Source organism: Lutra lutra, chromosome 4 (assembly GCF_902655055.1).
Source record: "Lutra lutra chromosome 4, mLutLut1.2, whole genome shotgun sequence".
NCBI lineage: Eukaryota > Metazoa > Chordata > Mammalia > Carnivora > Mustelidae > Lutra > Lutra lutra.
Genome location: NC_062281.1, coordinates 26,665,005 through 26,689,626, shown reverse-complemented (window position 1 = coordinate 26,689,626; position 24,622 = coordinate 26,665,005). Strand labels below are relative to the sequence as shown.

Genomic DNA, 24,622 nt, shown 5'->3' with positions numbered 1-24,622 from the left:
GGCTCCCCGCTGAGCAGAGAGCTGGATGCGGGGCTCGATCCCAGGACCCTGGGATCATGACCTGAGCCGAAGACAGAGGCTTTAACCCACTGAGCCACCCAGGCGTCCCTCCAACCATAATTTTTAAATGAATTTCTGCACGTACTTTTAAAACGTTATTTAATAATGTTTTGAAGGTAAAGCTACATCTGGTCCTATTACTGAGTGATAATTTTCCTTAGAAAGAGTAATTTACTTTCTGAAATATGGCATTGCTACACACACAGCATGTCAGATAAACTGATCATCTTGAAGTGTCCTAAAACATCCCTTACATGCATTATTGTGTCTCCATTTTCATTTTCAAGGCTTGAAAACAATGTAAATTGTCAGTTTTAGTTTCTCTCTTTTATTTTCTGACTTACATTAGCAGATACTGCTAATTCATTCTACACACTGTCTAAAACTCTAATCTTCCTTATTCTAGAGTCCCTACTACAATTTGGGCCTTCATTGATTCAGCCTCTTTTCTGATTTCCCATCCGCTGATTTCTCTCCTGCTTCAGTCCAGCTGTCAGAATAATATCCTTCAAATTACAGTTTCATTATACCATTCCCTTTCCTAGACATCTATTTTGATCCCTTTTCCTTTAACATTAGATTCAAATCTTCAGCTTATCGCTTCCAGTATATAATTTTCTGCTTTTCTCTAAATATACACACAATTGAAATCATAATGACAATATTGTAATTCCAGTAGGTACTGATTAGGTCTTTTGATGTAAACACCTCATTTTGGAGATGAATAAACCAAGTCCAGAGAAGAGCAATTCCCCAAAGCTCACAAGGCTTACTAAATTTTAAAAGTATTTTCAAGTTATTTTTTACAAAACAGGACCTCAAAACAGGTCTTCTCCCATTATTTCCCAGTATTGGTAAATGAAATCACCATCCATGGAGTTACATAAGCCAGGAAGCTAGAGGTAAGCATCTTTCATATTTCCATAATCTTTTTCATGTACTCCCATATCCAGGCCATCCTCAAGCTCACTCTTGTTTCTCTATCTCTATAGCCACCATCTTAGTTTAAATTATATCATCATCTCATCCTTCCAACAAACCTTCCTAACTCATCTTTCCTTTTTTCATTTTATTCTTTTTAAGATTTTGTTTATTTATTTGAAGGTAGGGGGAGAGAGGGAGAATGAGAGGGAGAAGCTGACTCCCACTGAGTAGAGGACCTGATGTAAGACTCGATTCTAGGACCCTGAGATCATGACCTGAGCTGAAGGCAGATGCTTCATTGACTGAGTCACCCAGGTGACCCACTAACTGACCCTTTTAACTGGTCTTTTCATCCACACTAACTATCCTTCATGCTATAGCCAGAGTACTTTTTTTTCCCAACCACAAATTAGACCATACCCTTCAATGGCTTCTTTCTGTGTTGACTAATAAGGTCCTGCATAATCTAGTTTCAATTCTAGCGTAGACTCTGAACTTACCTACTTGACTCTGCAGCCCAGCTACCTTAGCCTACTCTGTACCTTCAGGAAGTACACATGGAAAACAAAAATGGAGCAAAGAGTATTTAATTACTGAAAATTATTCAGGAAAGAAAAAAGAAAAAGATCAAATAGATACTGTATTAACTTTCCAACATAATAGAGACCATTCCTGATGATTTCCTGTTATATTTTTATTTTCTCTAAATCACTCCATTTAAACTTTATCCCATGTGTTTATATTCTGTGTTGATTACTTGTTTCTTTCTGTTTTACCTTGCAAAATTTTTAAAAGCTATTGCTCCAGACACTATTTTTACTCATTGGCATTTTTTTAAATAATTTGATATAACCCAAATAGAATAGGAAATATTTATAAATTGGCCTAGGAATCACACATTACTACAAATATCCAGTTAAGAAAAATATTTTTATGTGAAATTGCCAAAATTTGTTATTTGCATGCAAAAAAAACCAAAAAAGTCTGTCATATAAAATTAGATTTTCTTCCTTCGTAGAATTTAATTTTCTTTCCTAAAAAGCTTTCAAAGGAGACCATTTTCATGTGGATTATTTACTCCTCTTTGTTACAATGACTCATAATTAGGTTTCCTGTAGGGTTATTATGTATTTCAAAAATAAAATTATGTGCATAATAGCCACTTAAATTACCATATTTTAAAAGAGAGAGTAAAGTATCTTAGAGAAGGTCCTGGAAATATGGAAAATCTCTGACAGAAATCCTTAATATGTCATGGACTCATATTGTTTTAGACAAGTATTTGTGCACTTCAGTCTAATTATCATTAAAAGAGGTAATCAGTCATAAAATTAACAACTGAGTAACAGACCATAAAGGATTAAAAAGTAAAGTACCCAGAAGCATTTTAGTTGGTTCCTCCATCTGAAGTGTGAGGGAGGCAGTTAGGAGGGGCCCTTAGAACAAAGGAGAACATAAAAATGTGGTTACTGATTGTTCTCTGAAAGGACTTCCCTGAAGGTGACCCTACTTATAACATATTCTGAAGCAGCTTCTTTCTCTCTCATATAGGGTTGAAACTGTCCAAATTTATCATTCCAAAAGTATGGGAACAGACTCCCCAACAGGGTGCGAAACCTAAGAGAAGAGACAGATGGCCAGTGGAGGTCAGTTGGGAAAAGCCTCGTGGTCACAGTGACTAGGAGGCACATGGCAGGGAATTGTGCACAGGGACAAGCCATAGTGTAGCAACAGCAGCAGAGTATGGAGTGGCCAAAATGCAAGAAAAAAATAAGGCGAGGTCAAATGTAGAGAAAAGAGATGTAGAAATCTGCCCAAAGCAGAAAGCAGTATAGAATATAGGAAAAAGACAGAGAAAGAGCATGAGCTTTTGAACAAAGAACTACTGACTGGGACAGAAGGCAAGCTGAGGCCAAAGCAGAAGCTGACACCCTACAATCTCCCACCACCCCTTCACTCCTGAGTGGGACAGGTGTGACATTCTTCCAGGAATCTCCCATCTTATGTTAATACCTTGCTAGAGGGGATAAACAATCTTAACCTGATAATGGCAAGGCCTCAAGGCGTCAGGGATCTTGTAGGTCCTCTTCAGCATATGAAAGTTCTTTTTGAAACCTCCCTTTTTCCTTACCTCCCCTAACCTCACAGTATATAACCCGCTGGCCCTCACAAGCCCAATGCAGCATCTCTTTCTGCCCATGGGTCCTGTCCCTGTGCTTTAATAAACCACCATTTTGCACCAAAGATGTCTCAAGAATTCTTTCTTGGTCATGGGCTCCAAACCTCACCCCACTGAACCTCATTTATATTCTAAAACTTCAACACTAATAATAATATTAGTAGCAAATGTTTGAATTTATAAAGAGAAATTTAACTGTAAAAGGAATAAAAAGTTAGTGGCTTAAACCTTACAACTTTGTCATATCCATCTACTTCTTAAATTAATAATTTTCTTAAATAGATTCACTTATATTTTAACTTCAATGACTTTTTTAAACTTACTCTAAATAAAAATGTCTGTGAAATCATAGTGCTTATGTATGACTTATATTTTTCCCCAAATGCCTAAAAATAAATATGCAGCTATTAAAATGTAATAAATACTTAAACATTTAACAACTAAAATAACATTTTGTACCTCCAGGTATAAAGGCGACACAGTTTAACAGAGTTCTGTAAAAAACAATAACTAAGCTTGCCTGAATAAGAGAAACTGGAATATATACAAAACAGAAAGAAGATCAAGACCAGACAAGTACTTTCAAAATCCCATTCATTCATTCATTCATTCACTTATTCATCATTTACTCATTTGTATGTCAGTCATGCAGTAAACAATTGTGTGTCAGGTATGTGTCTATGTGGTATTTGTATTACTTTAACCAATTAACATTTTTTGAATATTTCCTATGTGCCAGGAACTATGTGAAAAGTCACTTGGATTATTTTATATAATGCTCCAAAAAAAAAAAATCCAGCCACTTTCATACTATTATTATAGATAAGAACATCAATGTGTAGAGAATTTAAATAATTTGCATAGGTGGGGCCAAGGCCAGCCTCCCCAAGATGGACCACTTTGCATATTGATTATTTTAAATAAATGTTACTTAAGAGAAAACCTGTACAAAAAGGGAATCCAGATCCTTCTCTGTCCCCTTGAAAGCAGGAAATAAATCTCTCACATGAAAGGTACCTTTCCTGTACCAGGAGGTAGAGAGATATCCTTAACACCAGAGATGGGAAATTCAGAGCCAAGGAGGCTGAGTAAAAAACCCTTGTTATTTCATTTGCTGATTTACTATTGTGGTCTAAAATCTGGTTAGAATTTCATACCAATTGAAGCTCCCAAGCTTTTCTTTGTTCTGTCATTTCCTCAAAGAATCTTTGCATAAAAAGTACATAATCTGTCTTGCTCATTTCTTTAGGGCCTTCTTTTTTTTTTTATTAAAGATTTTATTTATTCATTTGACAGAGATCACAAGCAGGCAGAGAGGCAGGCAGAGAGAGAGAGAGAGAGAGAGGAGGAAGCAGGCTCCCCACTGAGCAGAGAGCCCAATGCGGGGCTCGATCCCAGGACCCTGAGATCATGACCTGAGCTGAAGGCAGAGGCTTTAACCCACTGAGCCACCCAGGTGCCCCTCTTTAGGGCCTTCTTGAGCATATAATAAAACTTTGTTTTATTTCCTTCTGTTAATCCATCTCATATATAGTTTCTGCTATATATAAGATACTCTGCTAGGTCCTGAAATTAAAAAAATAAACCTATATGACATTTTTTCTGCCCTCAAGAGACACACACTCTACACAGAAGATAGGCATAGCTAACATGCAGAACAAGTACATGCTTGAGCTTGGTAGGCTGTCTGGAAACACAGGGCAATCACAGGTAACATCCTAGAGACATTAGGAAGGAGTTCTTGGAGGTGATTTTGTCAGAAGTAAATTTAAATTAAAAAAAAAATGAATAGAAGATAAGAGGAGTTGGACAGAGAGCAGAGACAGGAAGTGAGAAACACGAACGAGTAGGAGGGAAAGTCAAGTAGTTCTTTGTTTTGGAAGCTTATAGTTTGTGGAGGAAGGAGAGGACTTTTTGGTTTTATGCAATCATAACTGCTTTTGAAGACTTTTAAACCTAAGTGAGCATCTGGGAACTTGCTAAAATGCAGATTTCCAGAATGCACTTCTAGTAGTTATAAGGTGGGATCCAGAAAGCTGCACTGTTAACAAACCCTCACCCACCCTGACCTCACAGGCCATTTTGCTGCTGTTAGCCCATAGACCACACTGACAAAACCTAAGATATGGCTGGTCTGTAGCTTCAAGATTCTCCTGGATAATATCTCAGGTTCCTGAGATAAAGACATGATTTGCATCTGTTAGTGAAATACAGATTGTTGTCTTTAAACCACTCACCCCTCCCCATTTTTAACAATAAAAAGAGGACATACCTGATAAATATAAAGTAGACATAGTTCATTTATCTATTTTTATTTTTCTAAGGTCTGAAGAAAGTCTGTTATAAATAATTTGCGTTGGAGTGCTGACTCATTTCTGTGTTACTTTAAGTAGAAGGGACAAATTCAAAATACCCAGTATGTTTTAAGACCTGTATGAAAGAGTCAAAAGTGCTTCAGACTGTATTCAGATAAAATTCCCTTGAATAAAAATGCTATGGAATTCTAGTGTTCCACAGTGGGAGATGCTCTTTCATCTGAGAAGTGGCAGTTAGGTGCTCAGAGGGGAGTTGGGGATGGGAAGAGCTGAGTTTGATCTCAGGGGTTTGGCTGTAAGTGAATTTAAAAAGTGAGCATTCTAACATTTCGTCTGATAGATAGCCTTTCTGGGGAGCTGAGCATGATAAAATCCAGATATCTCAGGGATTTTCAAACAAGGAGGGTTCTATCCTTGTCCCTCTTTTTTGAACTTGCTTTATGGATAGGTGTGGTAAGTAATCACAGACTCTCTTTAACCTCAGCACACTGGATGATTTTTCAAAGAAAATTATGAGAAATGTGTCAGATCTGAATCTAGGATAAAAAGAGGAAGCCAGAAACACACAAATTAAAGGGCCAGGGTTACAGAGAAATGATCACAGCTCTGCGCCATCTTTCATCTCCATAACCTCTTCATCCCTTCTCTCAGACTCAGCTCTGCAGAGAGTGGGAGCAAAACCCGGCAGATTGCTACTGTATCAGTTTCCCTATGGTAGCCCTCCAGGAGAATGGAATTTAATACTACATAAACATGGGGTCTATTTTTAGATGCATACACATTTTCTCAATGAGAACCACAAATAAATTCTGATCTATGCATCAGACTGTTACTTTAATCGCTCCCTCAGAAGAACTGCCTCCAAAGAGAATGCAATGTCTGTGAATGAGAAGGGTTTCCAATCCTTTGAGGCTAACTGAGTTCAAGAGAAAACCCCTTATCCTCAAAGGGAAAGTTCATCAGGCATGTTGATCCAGCCTTGTCTCCAAGGAGTTCTCCAGGGACTTCAGTCCTATCCCATTCACTCAAGGAATTTTCTCAGATATCCCATTAGAGAGGTAGGAAAAAGAATTAGCCATGGTTATGCAGAGAGTTCTCTGCTGAGGGCAAAGAAATTCTTGCTTAAGTACACATTTTATGTACATTCTGAAATTGATGGAACAAAAACAGAAATGGGTTTCTTTTTATCATTTCCTTCTTTTATTCCTGCCCACCTGCCTACCTGCCTTCCTTCCTCCCTTCCTTTTTTCTTTCCTTCCCTCCCTCCCTACCTCTCTTCCTTCATTCCTTCTTCTTACCTTCCCCCTTCCTTTCCTTCCTTCCTTCCCTTCCTTCCTTCCTTCCTTCCTTCCTTCCTTCCTTCCTTCCTTCTTTCCTTCCTTCCAATGATTGCCTTCAAAACTGCACTGCCAAATCTCCATCTCCTTAAATAAATGTTTAACAGATCCTCTAATCTTCTCATCACTTTCAGGACTAAAAAAACTTGGTCCAGTCCAAAACTAAATTTTTATCTTATTCTCTCCAAACATCCACCCAAGGTACCTCCTTGAGCATTCGCTGGAGAGGCTTGGAGAATGGGGAGGAGTGTGCTGATGGAGGACTTGTACTTGCTGATTCATTCCTCTATTCACTTCAGTATTTAGAATAGTCTCCCCCCACCTTATCTCCTTCTTCTTTCTTTTATGTCTTCTTGACTGTGGTCTTTTAGGGCTGGGATGGGACGGATTGTGTTGTCAGTCCTTTCCTGGATATTGCTGTATCCCTCATTACCCCTGACTCTTCCCTAATGCTTTCCATTTGTTGGATATGGAAAATGTTTGTTCTCCATGATAATAAATGAGTCTTTTGGAAAGCCCAAGAGCAGGTTAAGGGTGACTTCTCACTGCATAATTCCCTGATATAGGAGAAACTCAACCTTTTCCAGTCACCTCCTTACTCCCACCCCTGGAAGTATACCCTATGGTCTCAGGTTGTTGGCTTTCCTTCACTTGGTGGTCAAGCTCAGGTACCTTCTTTGGTATTCATTTGATGCATAGGAAATTCACATCACTGACTTGCCAAATTGTTTGAATTAGACAGCTCTCCTTCTTTTCAATCTGTCAATTTTCACCGATTTTCTTCCTCTTGCTCAATCAGCACAGAAGACAGATCAGCAACTACTACACTGTATAATCAAATATCTACCTGGGGATTCTCATTCCTCTTTCTGCCAGACAACTCCATTTTCTTTGAGGGATTCTTCTGAAGCCCTCCCCCTCAGGTTGGCTTGCAGAGAAAAAGACTAGTATCCTCCTTCCTATAGGGAGATAAATGAAAAACTGAGCAACTTTGACTTCAATGGTTTCAGATAGATTAACAGGTAAGTAGATGATAGATGATAGGTAGATAGATCTAGATCTTGATTTCCCTTTCTTTTTGCTGCTTATATAAATTGGAGGTGGGGTGCCTGAGATTATGATTGAGAGAGATTAGTTAGATTAGTTAGAACACAATTAGCCATGAAAGGGGTATCTGGACTTCAATTTAATATTGTTATTATTTTATAGATTGGTTATTGAGACTTTTTTCTCCTTAGCTGGGTATCTAAGTTACCAATACCAAAGCTATAAGAAAATTTTCCTCTATACTTTGTCAGTCATTTTGCTCCCAAAGTTTTTCATGTCAGCCCAGGAAGTTACAGTTATAATATTATTGGATATTATGAGTCTCCACAAGGAAGGGGAACTTCTCTTTCAGTTAGTCTTAACTTAGTGTCTTAATTAAATCAACAGCTTTGAGCCAATAGCATTCATCTGACTCTTCCAGTGTATTTCATTAAATGTAATCCTCTTTATCTATAAAGCAGTCCAATGAATGTATTATATCTTAATTATATTCAAGAACATGACCATGTAATCCAGAAGGCCAATATTCTATTTCCATTTTTGTTGAAGGGATTGCTTTAGATCAAAGAGGGCATTGCTAGCTATAGCAGAGAGAAAAAACTCAGGTAAAAATAAGGAGAGATACAGATAGTGTACATGTATCAGAACCCTTCTGAGTCTCAGTGGAGAAATGACTAAGAAGATATTAATCAATGGGCACAGGTGACTGGGACAACAAATTATTTCTACAGAACTGAATAGGGACAAGGGCAGAAACAGTGAGACCAGTTAGGTGGCTTTTGCAGTAATTTGGGCCAGAGAGGATGGTTGCTGGGACCAGGATGTCAGCAGTGGAGGAAGTAAGAACTAGATGAGTTCTGAATATATTTCAAAGGTAGAACTAACATGTTTTTTCCTGATGGACTGTGTATGGTTATAACAGAAAGAAAGGAATCAGAAATTACTCTAAGAGTTTTGGTCTGAATTACTGGAAGAATGGAGTGCTATTAATGATGATGGTGAAAGTCTGTGACAGTATCAAGTTTGGAGTGACAGAGGGAGAGCAGATCAGTTTTGGACAGGTTAGGTTTCAGATGCTTATTAAACATCTATGGGGAGATGTTGAGTAGGAAGTTAAATGTAAGACTCTGGACTTCAGGGCAAGGAACTAGACTGGTGATGTAAATTTGAGAGACATCATCACACAGATGTTATTTAATGTTAGAGACTGGGTGACAGTTACCCATAGAATGAGTGGAAATAGAGAGGGGGAAAATATTCAAGTCCTAGCTCTGGAAAATACAGAGATCATTGAGGTGAGGAGAAACCAGGAAGAGAGACTAAAATGAGTCTGAGTTGTATAATTAATAAAATGAAATTTAATAAAGCATACAATTTTTAGAATGTTTAACTTATTTTTCCATAAATAGTTAAATAATCATAATTTTAAAGTATTAAGAAACATTAGGTTTTTAAAAGTAAATGGTATGTACTTATAAAAAAATATTGAATACATTTTAACCCAACTCTCATTTTTGGTCTGTAAATAAATCCTTCTCATCTTTCAGTCTATAAGAGTTGAGTTCAGTAGCTTTAAAAATGTGACATTCACCAATGAATAATAAATCCTCATACCCAGGAACAGTTTCTTTCTATGACTGCAACAAAGATAGGAGATTTAATTTATGTCCAACTGTCTTGCTTTCTAAAACAGAAAACTCTAGATGACTTAGCACTCACTTCTTGACATCTAGAAAGAGAACTTTCTTGTTTTATTCTAAGTCTCATGGCATGGTATCTTTTTCAAGTTCTTTTGGGATTTGGTGGCTGGTTTATTACTGGCAAATACAGAAGCTGGCATTTATAAAGTAGATATGCAACTCAGAGAATAGCTTGAAAAGATATGTCAAAAACTCCATCTTTCTCCTTATTCATTTTTTTAAACTAATGCATAATTTCTTATAATGAGGTAGAGAACTGTATTTAACAACCTTCCAAGGAGAAAAAATCTCAACTGAAATTATTAGAATGGGATGAACTAATCTTTCCTGGGTGCAGAGCACAGTGGAATGAGTAGGTATTGTGTTAGTCTAAGGGTTAAACGTGGAGGAAAGGGGCTACATACATGTAAGCAAGGGCATGGGGTTGAGACAGGGAAAATAGGAAGATGGAGAACAGCTTAGTCATGATAGGACTGTGACTGTAAGCATGAGAGAGAGATATGATGATGGTGGGGATGATTTTTACATGTAGCCATTCCCTCCAATGGGAGGATGGGGGAAGAGATGGCTTAGAAAGGTATTTGGGAAGCTTTCTATTTACTGTACTGCATAAAATTTTCATATCTTAACTCTTAAAAAAAAAAAAAAAGCAAACATCTCTCTTATTTATTAATGCTTCCTGAATAACTTGGATAGTTCCTGAGTCCACCTGAATCAAATCATACCACACAACTGAGCCATATGAGCAGCCAAATTATTAGAAAAAAAAAATGTAGTGCCAAAAGGTGAAAAAGAATCAGACACGAGCACAATACCAATGAAAACACAAAAGGACATTATAGACACTAGTCTAGACTGAAATGACAATCTGGGGAGAGTGCTTTATTCACAGAATAGGATGTACCAGCTTCTTTAGGTGCTAGAGGATTGGACTTGAAAAATGTTACACAAATTCACAAAAAAGGAGGAACTCAAAACACTTTTTCATGGTATAGCTATCTGGAAAGTGGTTCTTGGGTAAGTCCAAAGGCCACCCAATTTCCTGAGACACTGGAATCCTTTCTCAAAATGGAGAGGTTGATATATATCTTCTGACCTGCTCCATTGGCCTGGCACACTCCCCAAGGGATTGATTGCTATTGTTGGATTTCAAATTAAAGTGACCTTAGTAATCACTAGTTCAAGCCATTTTCCTCTTGGAAAATGTTCTTTTCTAGGGGGCATGAAGGAACTGTGAGGGCCAATGGGAATAATGTCATCAGTTGTCAATGATATCGTTCTTGTATTATTTATTATTATTATTATTATTATTGATATTAAATAGAGAAATATTTATTTGTAATCATGTCTCTATGAAAAGTGAGAAATCACACTTTGCCCTTAGGAGGGCAGTTTGTCCTATGTAGCCCATCTAAAATGCTTCTGTTATTGCATTGCTCTTCTAAGCATTTGAAGTTATGACTCCTGATCTATAGTAAAGGGCATTAGGTAATATTTGTTGACTCAGATCCATCAAAACCACCATCTAATGGCAGTCAAGCTCACCACCCTGGAGAACATGAATATACAAAAGAATCTGAGCTGAGTGCAAATGCCAGAATGGCATTTTCTAGGTATGTGGTAATCTCTTTATAAATGGTTAAAAACAAGACATCCACTAGGGAAAAGTACGAACAGATGGCAGGATCAGAAGCACCTGTATATTACAAGCTCAGGTTATAGTGGACTTACATCCAATAGACCAAATGACCACACACATGAACCCTACTACAGAGATTTATGAACTCATGAATATATATCTATATATATCTATCTCTACATATAGAGATAGATAAACATATAGTATATATATAGCTATATAGTATATACATATTTATATAGTATATCTATATATAGATATGTATCTATATCTTTTTTTTTTTTTTTTGAGAGAGAGAGAGAGATAGATAGATCATGAGTAGGGGGAGAGGGGTAGAAGGAGAAGCAGACTCCTCACTGAGCATGGAGCCTGAAGTGGGACTCAATTCCAGGACCTTAAGATCATGACCTGAGCCGAAGGCAGACACTTAACCAGCTGAGTCACACAGGGACCCTGGGACTCATGAATCCAATGATGCTCAGATCATTTGAGGTACAGACAATAAGGCAGGCATGTCTCAACATTTTGGAGCTGGCATTTGGACCAGCAGAATATGGTGGCCAGAGACCAGGGAGTTTCCCAAAGCCCAATAAGGAAACCTCTCTGATTCAAATATTATACCTTGAATTTTGTCTTCTATATAGCAGAATATTCAGAACGTTCACAAGGAACATTCCAGAAACTAGAAATGTTCTGGGATTTTACTGAGAAAAAGGATTCTAGGATTTGAGTTTTAGGGATGGCTCCAGTTTGCATTGCTTTGTACAGTGAAGGAAATCTAGTCGCACACTACTCCCTTGAGAAAAAGAATGAAGGCAAAGCAACATTGGTCCCATATTTCAGAAGATACTTTCATGCATCCAGGTGTAGAGAGAAATAAATCCAAACACAGTAATGTTGAGCTCCTTTCCCCCCTTTTTCAAATTTATAAGCACCTAGGCTTGTAGAAAGGACTTTGAAGGAAACAGAGTGAGCCTCACAATGCCTTCAGGGGCCCACCAGAGAAATTCTGATCACGTTAGGAGAAAGAAAGAGAGTATGGAAAGAAGAAAATCCAAGGGAAAATATTCTGAAAAGAAAACTGCACTTCCTGAGGGTTGAATTCAGTGAGGAGGCTCACAGGTACCCAACAGGGGTTTGGGCTATGTGGAAAAATAAATGAATGTGAGGCCCAGAGGGGTCTTAAGGGGACCACAGGGCAAAAGAGGGAGAGTGTTTATGCAGCTATTATGAGTGGGAAACTGGTGGAGACAGAGGAAGAGGATTTTTAGGAAGCTTTCATGGCACATCATGAAAATCCCTATGTCAGACCATTAAAGTAGACCTATGATAACCATCTACACTATTCATGGCTGTAGGATATATCTTTGAAGGAGACACCATGCAGAGACTGGCCCTACATACAGCCAGTTATATTCAGGTGACAGTCTAAGTGTAAGTGAAGAAGTCACTGACTGTCACTAAATTGAGTTAGGGGAACAGTTTGTGGAATTCAAAGTGAATGATTTCAATGCTGATTACAGTAATTATAATAGTTTGTTTTCCATTAGCAAAACTGAGAGACTGCAAGGCTTTAGATTGCCTCTAATCTTTCTTCCTCATGAGGAAATTTGATCAACCCATTCTAGAGAAAGAGGTTCAAATTTTCACAAAGATAGCCTAAATCTATCCTTAGTTAATGCAACAATGGTGAACTTCGGGTCAGTGAATAAAATGTATAACCCAATTCTGTTCAACAATTGCATTTAAGCTACCTGAAATGAATCCAAGTTCAGCTCTGGGATCATAGAACTGCAACAAATTATGATCTCATTTCTCTCTTTCCTCTCACCAATCCTTATTCAAGGACCAAGACTGATAAAACATTTCCTTTCATTTTTTTTTTCAAAGATTTTCCAGTTTTAGGGTTGAAGACTGGTTGATGTGGGTGGATTACTAATTTGCCAATATACCTAACCTTCTAAACAATTGAAGTAGATGGGGTGGGGTGTGGAGGGAGAGGAAAATCTTTAAAGAGGTTAAAGCATTGTGTTTTGTTATTGAAACACTTTATATGGACTTCCTTTGCTCTATAAATCCTGATTGAAACAAGTAACTACCACTTTCTAATTTTAACACAGCAATCCATACATCCGAGTAACTTTTAACAATGCATTTAATTTGGTAAGGTTTTGTGTTAATGGACTAAAATACAAATAGTTATCTGTATTAATCAGAACATATGCATGTAAGTATTTTATCCATATAAAATATTTAATATAATGATAAAAAAAAATTTAGCTAAAACATGAAGCCTATATTGTAGGCTCTGATAGTGACCTAAAAGATAAATTTCAATAAATGATAAGCAAAACTTTTCTGTCAAAGTATGGAAGTCTAAAGGACAAAGAAGACAGGCAGAGAGGGCTTCCAGACGTAGTTTTTTGTGTGTGTCAGTGGGAATGGCTGTGTGGCAGTTTGGGGAATGATGGAGGGAGAAGGGTGTTTAAAAACAGACCAACTGTAAGGGCCTATTTAGCCAAAGCAGTTCCATCCTGGTTGAACAGCCATTTTGTTGTTTATGCAGTAAAACTTAAACTGCCCTCCCCCCCACCGCCAGGGGACTTACTTAATAGCAACTCCAGGAAACCAGTTCCAGGTAACAAAGCCCAAATACAAGGGCGGGTCAGGCCAGGTGAAGACATCTAATCAGTGGGGCACACATACTATCTCCCTCGCTACCAAGGAGTGTGGGCCCTGCCTTTTGGAGGTCTTTTGGGTGTCAATTCTGACCAAGGTGATAGGCTAGTTCAAATATCTACTATAGGGTAAATTGTGATTCAATTGGTAACTTGTGCATGACCTAGCATGACTATGCAGCTTTCTCTGTGTATTGCAATCTCATTGGCCACCTGTGTGTGGCCAGGCTCAACCACAGGGCCCTTGCCCTTTAAAAGTTAGTCAGTAAGGTAGGGAGGGGTCGCTCTCTCTGTAAGAGGCAGCCCCGACCAAAACGGTGGGTTTGATTCTCAGTGCTTGGCGCAAAATAAAGCTTTGCTTGACCTTCACTTTGCATCAGTCTCGCTCCTTTGATTATGGACCCATCACAACAACAACCCCAAAAGGACACATTCTTGAAGAAGAAGCAGCAGCTTTTCTCAGCTAGTCTCAGGTTTTTGTTGTTTATGTCTAAGTAGAACTGAGGCAAAACTAAAACTAAAGGAAATCCTTACAAACCTTACTTAGAGTCTCAGAAATTAAACTCGCCAGAGTGAGTTATATAGGAGTTGACAATGGTCTGCTTTATTGGATGGAAACTGCCTTGCAACATGGCCTGGGATATGACAGGTGACCTGACAAGCACCACAGTAAGATGGCTTCCAGCCCACTTCGATTCTGCCTTCCCTGTCTCTAACCTTATCCTTAGCTAAGGACCCAGTTCCCACAGTGGGGTTAGATCCAGAAACTGGCAGGTGAGCCAAGTATATGTAACTTCACTCACACATCCAGGAAAAAAAAAAAAAAAAAAAAAAGAAATCTTTTCTCTTAGAAACTTCACAAAGCTCTCTTTAGGATCCCTTCAGAACTAAATCAACAAAATGATTTGTTGATGTCCAGTTTATTATTTTCACCTCCCCATTCAGCTAAGAAACAAGCTGCTTCTAAACCAACACTCAAATTAGGCAGGGGAGGATCCAACCAGATTCAACAATTCCTCAGAAATGGTCTCTGCATCTGTCCACGGGACTGTATAAAACTCCCAGGGGAGAGGCGGGAGCACGTCACTTCTGAGCTGGAATGTCTTTCTGCTGGTCACAGGATAATTTTAATCCATTTAACATCATTTACAAAGCATGCCATGCTCTGTGCCCCTCTGGTTATTCATCAAACCTCTGGCCCTCTATCCTCCACTCCAGCACATTAAACCATAACCTTCCCTCTGCCCAAAGCAAAATTTCCCCCATCTCCTACTTTCCTTCAAATACTAATGTAGGCTTTCCTGACTGACTCCCCAAATTCGGGTCAGGAACTATGATTAAAAAAATTAGTGAGCTCAGGGGCAAAGTATAATGGGGGAAAAAATGAACATTACTTTACATTTTTCTTTTTTTTTATTTCAGCCCATTACTGTGCAACTCCATTATTATTATTTTTTTTAACATAATAGCGTCATAACCATGGCCAGGGTAGCCCATAACATTTAGGGTTTGGAAAAAAAACCCATGAAATCTTCTAGTTCAGCCCCCTGATATTACAAATCAGAAAGTGATTAGTAGAGGAGGGAAGTGCTAATTGAAGGGGATAATAGGAAAACATAATTGCATGGTCTGGGTTAGTTCATTACAGGACATTCTGAAAATGTTCAACTCAATGAATGGCAGCATTTATAGGTAATGGCTATATTAGTCAATGAAGTCTGTTATATTTCTGAAAATTATATATTAAATATTCTCTATTTATCACCTAGAAATTGAAAAAAAAAACAACAAAAAAAGTTTCCATTATGAGTTTAGACACAGGTAAAAAGAAAAATTGGGAAAGCAAGAAAAAGAAGAAACTATTTAAAAATCATCACCTAATTATTGCATGGTGATCTATTAAAGGGTTTCATGGCTCTGGTTCATCTATCTATTCCTTAGTAAAAGTTTTTCCATATCTCTTTATTTATTTATTTATTTTTTAAAGATTTTATTTATTTATTTGTCATAGAGAGAGAAGCGAGAGTGAGCACAGGCAGACAGTGGCAGGCAGAGGCAGAGGGAGAAGCAGGCTCGCTGCCAAGCAAGGAGCCCGATGTGGGACTCGATCCCAGGACGCTGGGATCATGACCTGAGCCGAAGGCAGCTGCTTAACCAACTGAGCCACCCAGGCGTCCCTTTCCATATCTCTTTAAATTAAAAAAATATGTAGTCTTAGGTACTGCTGTCGAAGGAGAAAAGCACAATACAGAAAGTTAATTCTTATTGCGACAATTCTTTTTTTTTTTTAAGACTTTATTTATTTGAGAGAGAGGGGGTTAGAGTGAGCATGAGAGAGAGAAAGGGAGAGAGAAAGAGAGACAGAAAGAACTCACACCAGCGGAAGAGAGGCAGTGGGAGAAGCTGGCTCCCTGGTGATTAGGGAGCCCAGTTTGGAGCTCAATCCCAGGACTCTGGGATCATGACCTGAGCTGAAGGCATAAGTTTAACTGAGCCACCCAGGCACCCCATATTGTGACATTCTAAATTGAAGCTCCACACCCCATACACACATTCCTAAAGATTCTAAATTGAAATACTATACTTGAAATATTTTATTTTTAAGTAGTATCATCTTTTCTTTTCCAATATAATTTGTGACTTTATATGAGTGTCTATATTCAAAGATATAAACTTTCAAACATTGCATATACACATACCCCACACAAACACATACACACATTACATACATGTATATATTGCCCTGAACTTTCTTAACTATATCTTATTGAACAAATCAAAACTGAAAAAAGTGTTTAGCAAACTATGCCCACAAAAATTATACATTTTAAATAATGGTTGCTCTAGAATAAATTTATTTATTTCAATTAATCATTGTTAACTGTTGGAGGCCACGGCATGGTTGGAGTCAAGGATCAAACCAGGCCCTGACTTGTGTCTCCTTCAAAGTCCGGACACCTTGACAAGGTTAAGGACGGGAAAGTTGAGTACACTGAGAAAAGGGTCTGTGCTATGTGTCGTGCACTCGCCTACGTGACTTCCCACACACTCCCCCTACAGAAGGGAACAGTGTGGTCAGGGTCATGAATTCTTAGTCGGTCCTTGTTGTTCTGTACCTCCCATAACCCACTCCCTGGTTGATTGTCTTGCTATTGGCTTTAGCCAAAACTACCTGACATCAGGAGGTTTGCTTGTAGTTAATGTAAACTTGTTATAGAACTTGCGGTCTTCTGACTAGGTACTGATGTATTACTCCTCCTATTCTGGTCTGCCTTATAAATGATTGTAAGATGTGGAATAAAATTGGCACTGTTGGACATCATCTTCAGTGTCCCTCCTGCCCCCATCTCTTTGTCTCTTAATTTCTTTTCACCATCCTCTTAGCCCTCACATTTTCCTGGTCGATTTGTGGTGCTGGCCGTGACAGTTAACACATTTTTTAAAAAGATTTATTTGAGAGAGACAGAGAGAGAGAGAAAGCAAGTGAGTGCTGGAGAAAGGGGCAGAGAGAGAGCGAGAGAGAATCTCAGACAAAATTCCCACTGAATAAGAAGCCTGGCTCGGGCTTGATCTCACAACCCTGAGATTGTGACCTGAGCTGAAACCAAGAGTTGCACGCTCAACCGACTGAGCCACCCAGGTGCCCTGTTATTAACACATTTTTGAAAACTAAATGTTTAAACTGTGAATAGTTAAAATCCCATGAAAGAGGATGACTAGAAACTATAAAGCATACTAAACTATAATTCTATAAGGAGAATATCTACATACAACCACAATTTACCATTTATTAAAGTATATCTTTTGATAAGAGTTCCTTTTTTAAAAGGGGACTTCTAAAAATATTTCTAAAATTTTGTTTTAACATGAAACACTAAGTGTAATTTGCTTAACTGAATATGCCTAATGCACATTATTAAGTAATATTTTATGATAAAGATTACAATAGTCCTGGTAAATGGTACATTCCCTGTGATGGTTTCTAGTGCACAATTATGATGGGGTTATAATTTTCCCTGGCCATTTCACTTACCTCCACATCTTGGAATGGGTCCACTCCACATTACTTTTCCATCCATAAGTATACATGTAATTGTTTCTGTTCCCTGGGTTTTAATAAATCCTTCTTCACAAATAACTGAAATTGAACTTCCTAATTGAAAGTTGTCCCCAAACCGCCGTGCATTGATTGGTATTCCAGGATCAGGACACTCGTTATGTCCAAATGCTTGAGAAGAGCAAACAAACAAAAACACACAAACAAGCAGTGTGAGACGAACCCTTATATATTTGGATTGAGAAAAACTGATTTTGAGAAAGGGTATGCTTATTTCTAGAACAGCCTTTATTTATTAAAAAAAAAAAAAAAATTGGAGGCTCTCCTTTGACCCTACCTGTTTGCCTATGGTGTAAATAGGTGTGACTTTTAAAATATGAATTATATTCTAGATATTCTAGATTACACTTCAAAATAGAACTGCTTCTGCCTATTTCTGGAGATCATTAGGCTTTGGCTGGGTAAAAATTACCACTTAAACCAGTCAGAATTCCAATTATTCTGAATACAGAGCAGGTTGACTACATCTCTTTGCAAACTTTTCTTATGATTCAATCTTTTGAATGGAGAGACAGTCTTGTGAAGTTATAGTGAAAAGTTTCAAACTGGTATGAAAGTCTTACAATTTCTTTATAATTTTCCATTTGTCATCTATTTGCTGCCATCTAGAAAAAGGGAAGGGAGCTAAATCTTGCAATTACCATGTTTGAGGCAGTGAAAGGAGCTTTGGAAATGTTATAATCTCATTTAACATTTCCAGCTGTAAAGAGTAATACGAGATTCATAAAAAGATAAGTAGCTGGTCTCAGGTCATAGAGATAGGATTGAAATGTATCCCTCACTCGGACTTCTAATTTTTCCTCAACAACACTGTAGCTTGGGTTTTTCATCTCAGGTCTCAAAAGAACATGAGTTCTTGAGTTCAGGGCCACTTTATTTTATTTTGTGTCTCCCAGGATATATTTAGCCAAGCTTTAGCAAGTAGCAGAAGTATAGGGGCGATGTGCATATTTTAATCTTTCAAAATTATAGATTACATGAGCCTTCCAAATTGTTCTCTTTATTCATCTGGATGACCAAGTATGTACCATAAATGTTTAAATTATTATGAGATAAATGAAAGAACATTTAAAATAGCAAAGTCTGAATGTGTACAACATAGTTATGAGGTATTTACAATTATTACTATATTCATGCTACATAAATACATGAAGTAATTTTAAATTCTCTCACTAATCATCCCTTTGATATTATTCATAAATTATATAACCTTTATTATTCATTCTCCTCATTTTTAAATTAAACAGTACAGAAGAACATTAAGGTAACTTCTAAAATATACAAAATATATTTTGTAGGTATACTTTTTTTTTCTAATTATTATTTTTTTGTATGCCAAAAAACTCAATTGATTAAGCTTTGTTGTTCCTATATATAATGCCTGGTAGGTATTTATTTCAGAAAAATATAATTTCAGTAGAAAACATTAAATATAAGAATTTGCATATGATTGATTATATTATTTACTGAGAAACAGAACAAGAAACAAGGAGGCATATTTCCATAATATCCTGAAGGTACCATAAACAATAAAGTTAAAAATTATATGTGTTCAAGATAAAATGAAAATTTAGATGGATAAGTGCATATATATGTATATATGTATACCTTTATACATATAAATGAAGTATTGTTAAAAGGACTTTCAGATAAAGCAACTATTTTATACAACAGTCTGTATGACACATGTCACAGCTAATTTAACTTTAATGATGTGCAATTACATGTTGACAACTTCACCACCAGTGACACTTTGAAAAGGCAGTAACTGCTTTTTGTTACTAATTACCAAAGCTCAGCACTGAATGAGTGAGGGTGGAGGTTAGAGATGCCATTTTTTTTTTAAGAGCAGGAAACTATAATCCTATTGTTATATGACACGAATATTAACTCATCAAGTTAGTCAATATCTGACAGTGTGGTAGCATCAAGGAATTAAAAAACAGAGAGTCACTAGTATTCATTCTATGGCTTTAGAAACATTTGAAAACAGAAGCATTAATATGTAAGGGTATAAACACACTAAGATATTTTCTCCTTCATGTGATTCCAATTTTTTTTTTGCTATATTCAAACCATTTTTTTCAGAAAAATACAAGGAATATGAGTGATAGATAAGAGTTATTTAACTCTTATCTGGATAAGGTTATTTAACTTAAAGAAATCTCAAAAGGAAGCAATATAATAAACACAATTAAATAAGATATTAAGGTAATAGTTCAAAAGGCAACTAAACAAATGACAGTTAATGCTTATTGAGCATTTACTAGGTATCAAATATTTTATGCTAAATTATTTAGATGCACAATCTAATTGATTCCTTACTAAAGCCTAAATATAGTTTTACTGACAGGAACACTGAGGCTCATTTATTAAACCTAAGAATGGAGCAGAGCCAAGATTTGAAGTTGCATAGGTTCAGTAGAGATGACACTCTTAATCTCTAAGGTACTTCTCTCTGGTGGTGGCCTTGCTAAATCAGCTCAGCGTTCTGCTGCCCCTAAGTTAATGACTGCCTGCTCTGTAATGTTTCTGTAGCCTTACGATTTTTTTCTTTGGAATTATAACTCTGTTCTGTCATTATTTGTTTTTAGGTTCCCCATGTGTTTATGAATATTTTGGTTTTTATTTTTTTTTTAAGATTTTATTTTTAAGTAATCTCTACATCCAACATGAAGCTCGAAACTGCAACCCCAAGATCAAGAGTCCTGTGCCCCACTGACAGAGCTAGCCAGGTGCCCCAGTTTATGAATATTTTGAAAGAAAGATTTCTCTCATTTATATGTTTGCATACCAATAATGGAGCAAAGTATATGATATATAGTAGGTTTCCTTAATATCAGGCTTCTCACAAACAGAGAAATGACACAACTGGGAGTAAAATATGTTTGGAAATCAAGAACTAAATGACTCCCTGGCACAATTTTATATATATACGATTTGTTCAAGTTTCCTGTTCTGTGGAGGAAGAGAGCTGGTTTATGTGATTCCTTTCTAGCCCTACATTGTAGAAATATGTTTTATGGAAAAAATAAACTTACTGTTATAAGTGATGTTAAAGCCACGTCCCGACATTGAATGGTCCGCTTGAAATTCCAATCGCAGTATATGACTATTACTGGTAAGATGGGAAGGCACCTCAGCCCCAGTAAAGGTTCCAAGAATTGGGGAGTCTGGAGAGTCACCATCTTTAACAGCAAGGAAGTCAAACTGAGATTCCAGATCAAAGTCATTAAAAGAAAGATGAATCCGGCTCCCTGGATCAGAGATTATTGTCCAGATGCAGTTTAAATTATTTCCATACCCTTCTGGGTAATCAGGAGAAAGCACTGTTCCCATTGGTGCAGTAAAGTTAGACAGACAAGGAACTGTTAAAATAAGATTGTAAAATACAACAAATTTTCAAAAGTAATATTCTACCTTATTTTGCCATATCCTTATTAAACTTTATCCTTATTTACTTATTATACTTTATTCTTATTATACATTATTTTGCCACAACTATGGTAATCAATCAGCAGGTTGAAAAAAATAATATTAAAAATGTAAATTATAAAACAGAAAAAAATGTTACCATTTTCACATATTAGAAGAGGCAAACTGTTACTTTGGGTGACTGTATGCTTAAATATGGAAGAAAATGTCATGGGAGTAATAAAGGCAATTTATTTTGACATTTATCATATTTGTGTTGGAGTTCTATACAAAGTTTTTGTTTCTGTGCTTAAGAAAGAAAATTGGTAAAATATTTAGAGATTTTCATATAAAGCAAGAATCCTCAGGAAATGATTGAAGACAAAAAATATTATGTGGATATTAAGAGAACTAGGATGGTGTAGCCCAGACAAAACTTGGAGGGAGGTTGGTGATTAGGTGAGGTTCATTCCTGCCATGGCTCTCAGAGTTTAAAACACAGATAAGAAGACAAATTAGCTTTTATAGCTATCACCACTAGTTGCTAACACCAGAAAGACAAACTTTCACATCTTACTAAGATGAAGTCTCTCCCTGCCCCTGCTTGACACCTCCCCTCAGTTTTCTTTTAACTTTTAAAAACATCTGAGCTAAAGGATCACACAGAACATTTAGGAAGTAGAAAAAGGGTAAAAAACAAAGGTAATAGTCTTTTTACAGAGAGAAAAAAATCACATTAAATCACATAATTAAAATAATGATGTGTTTTCTTCCAGTGGCTTTCATTACATAATTTGGAAAAAAAAATCCAATTCATTTAATTTTGACCCAAATTTTATTTACAAAGGGTACAAAATGTAAGCCTGAAAAATATTTTGCTAAATTTCTGCCTGGAAAAGTTGTATTCACTTATTCTGATACATATATATATCCTCTACCGGCATAAAATATTATGATTATTTAACCTTCCTTATTTGATAAGAGAAATGACATATTATTAATCTGCCCTTCTTTGCCTACTAGTAAAGTGGAAGATTTCTCCATTTTCTCTCTTTTTGGAATTATAAGCTCATGAACACTGATCATTTAAGATTATGAATACTTACTCTATAATACTCATTCAATATTACAATTCATATAATATTCATATATTATTTTAATAATGTTAGTATAAATAACTTTTTTGAATATTAAAATAATAATTTCTTTGGTTTTTAATATTGTTTTTAAAATTTAGATCTTTTATTAACATTCAGAAATAAGACCAATATCTATTTCTCCAGCTACAGAAATATAAAGACAAAAATGTAACCATACCGATATATATGTGTGTAAAATATGTAATATATGTAAAAGAATGATAGGAATTATATATATATATATAATCAGTTGTTTATTACTATATATGTATAATTTTTTTATCATTTTAAATGTAATTTCTAACCTAAGTTTGCTTCTTCTGTATGGAATGATGTTAGGAGTTAACACCACGTCTTGGAAACTGATAGCCGTTGGGCTGGATCCAGACTGCAAATGTGTCTGGTATGATTTTTGCTTATGCCTGTACAAAAATTTGAAATCACATTTTAAAATCGTCCTACTTCACATTTGAGGGGAAAAAGTCAGGAATTCTAGCTTCTTTGAAAAAGTTAATGCACTCCAGTTCCCTACCACTTCCATCATGGGTGCATATATACCTAGTCCTATTCCTTTCACACCTTTACCTGCCTGCATCCTGGAATCATTTGATTCTACTGCCCTTGACTTAAAGACAGGGTCAGCAAACCTTCCGTAAAGGAACCGATGGTAAATGCTTTGGCTTTACAAACCACATCCTCTCTTTTGCAACTACTTAACACTGCCACAGTAGCAGGATATCAGCCATGTGCAATAGGTAAATGAAAACACACAGTTATGTTCCAATAAAACTTTACCAAACTAGGCTTCAGGCTAAATTTGTCCCAAAGACCTTATTTTGTTAATCTCTGATCTAAACGATCCCTATTCTGGCAAGTGATGACCAAGATCTATCATGCTAATCTTCCATCTCTAATAAATAGGTCAATGCTGATGTAATACTCTAAACCCTTAGTTATATTAGATGCAGTTTTTAATGACACTTCCTTTGATCCAGGGTTATATTTCTGTGAGTATCACACTAATTTTATGGTAGCAACTTAATATTACACTTTGAAGGCCACATAAGCACTTTCCTTTTAAAAAATTCTCACATCAATTCTACCGTTGCCTTTTTATTTTTTTAAACCTAGTGGCGTGTCAACGCATTCCTAAAGAATGTGTGTCCCCAGATAAATTATGTTAGGTATTTTTATTGAACTTTCAAAGCAATTTTCATACAATTCACATTTATTATAATGTAATAATATAATGTGTTCTTATTCAGGAACATGGCATCTATGTTTTTCTCATAAAATATTCTTTTCTGAATAAGTTTGTAATTTTCTACAGGTTATTTGGATTTATGCAAGAATTATTTCCACATATTTTACAATTTTACTTTTCTGAATAAATTAGCTTTCCATTACATTTTCAAATTAGCTATTGGTGTGTAGAAAACTATTAATTGCTACATATTTATCATATAGCAAGTTGCAGGGCCTACTTTTAAAATAGTAAAAAAAAAGTGTCTTCTAGATTTTCAGGAGTTTAAATTTGTTTTAGTCAACATTATTTTAAATATTGTATTAAATGTATTTTAATACCCCTTAAAATGACTTAAAAACAGTTTCCTGGTGGTGGGTATTAAGAAGGGAATGTATTTCATGGAGCACTGGCTGTGATATGTAAACAATGAATCTTGGAACCCTGAAAAAATAAAATAAAATTTTAAAAAATCATTTCATTTTTTTTTTAAGATTTTATTTATTTATTTGACAGACAGAGATCACAAGTAGACAGAGAGGCAGGCAGAGAGAGAGAGGGAAGCAGGATCCCTGCTGAGCAGAGAGCCCGATGCAGGACTCGATCCCAGGACCCTGAGATCATGACCTGAGCCGAAGGCAGTGGCTTAACCCACTGAGCCACCCAGGTGCCCAAAAATCATTTCATTTTTGATGTGGTATATTGTATTAATAGATTCTCCAATATTACACAAAATTGTCTCCTTGGAAGAACACCTAGAATTAAGGATCTTTAAGTCTTTGGAAGTATTACTAATAGATAATGCTAAGAGAATCCAATCAAACTCTCCT

At 36.4% G+C, this 24,622-nt stretch overlaps 1 protein-coding gene across 5 annotated transcripts in view; it reads right to left on the bottom strand.

Moving 5' to 3' along the window:
- The window catches only part of CSMD3 (CUB and Sushi multiple domains 3), a 1,255,873-nt gene that overhangs the window by 415,969 nt on the left and 815,282 nt on the right, over nucleotides 1-24,622 (bottom strand). For all 5 annotated transcript variants that reach the window (XM_047727675.1, XM_047727671.1, XM_047727673.1 and 2 more), the window contains 2 exons: nucleotides 21,038-21,364; nucleotides 17,913-18,107 (listed from right to left, as the gene is read on the bottom strand). In XM_047727675.1, coding sequence (XP_047583631.1) covers nucleotides 17,913-18,107; nucleotides 21,038-21,364 — 522 coding nt within the window. The remainder of the gene's footprint in view (nucleotides 1-17,912; nucleotides 18,108-21,037; nucleotides 21,365-24,622) is intronic.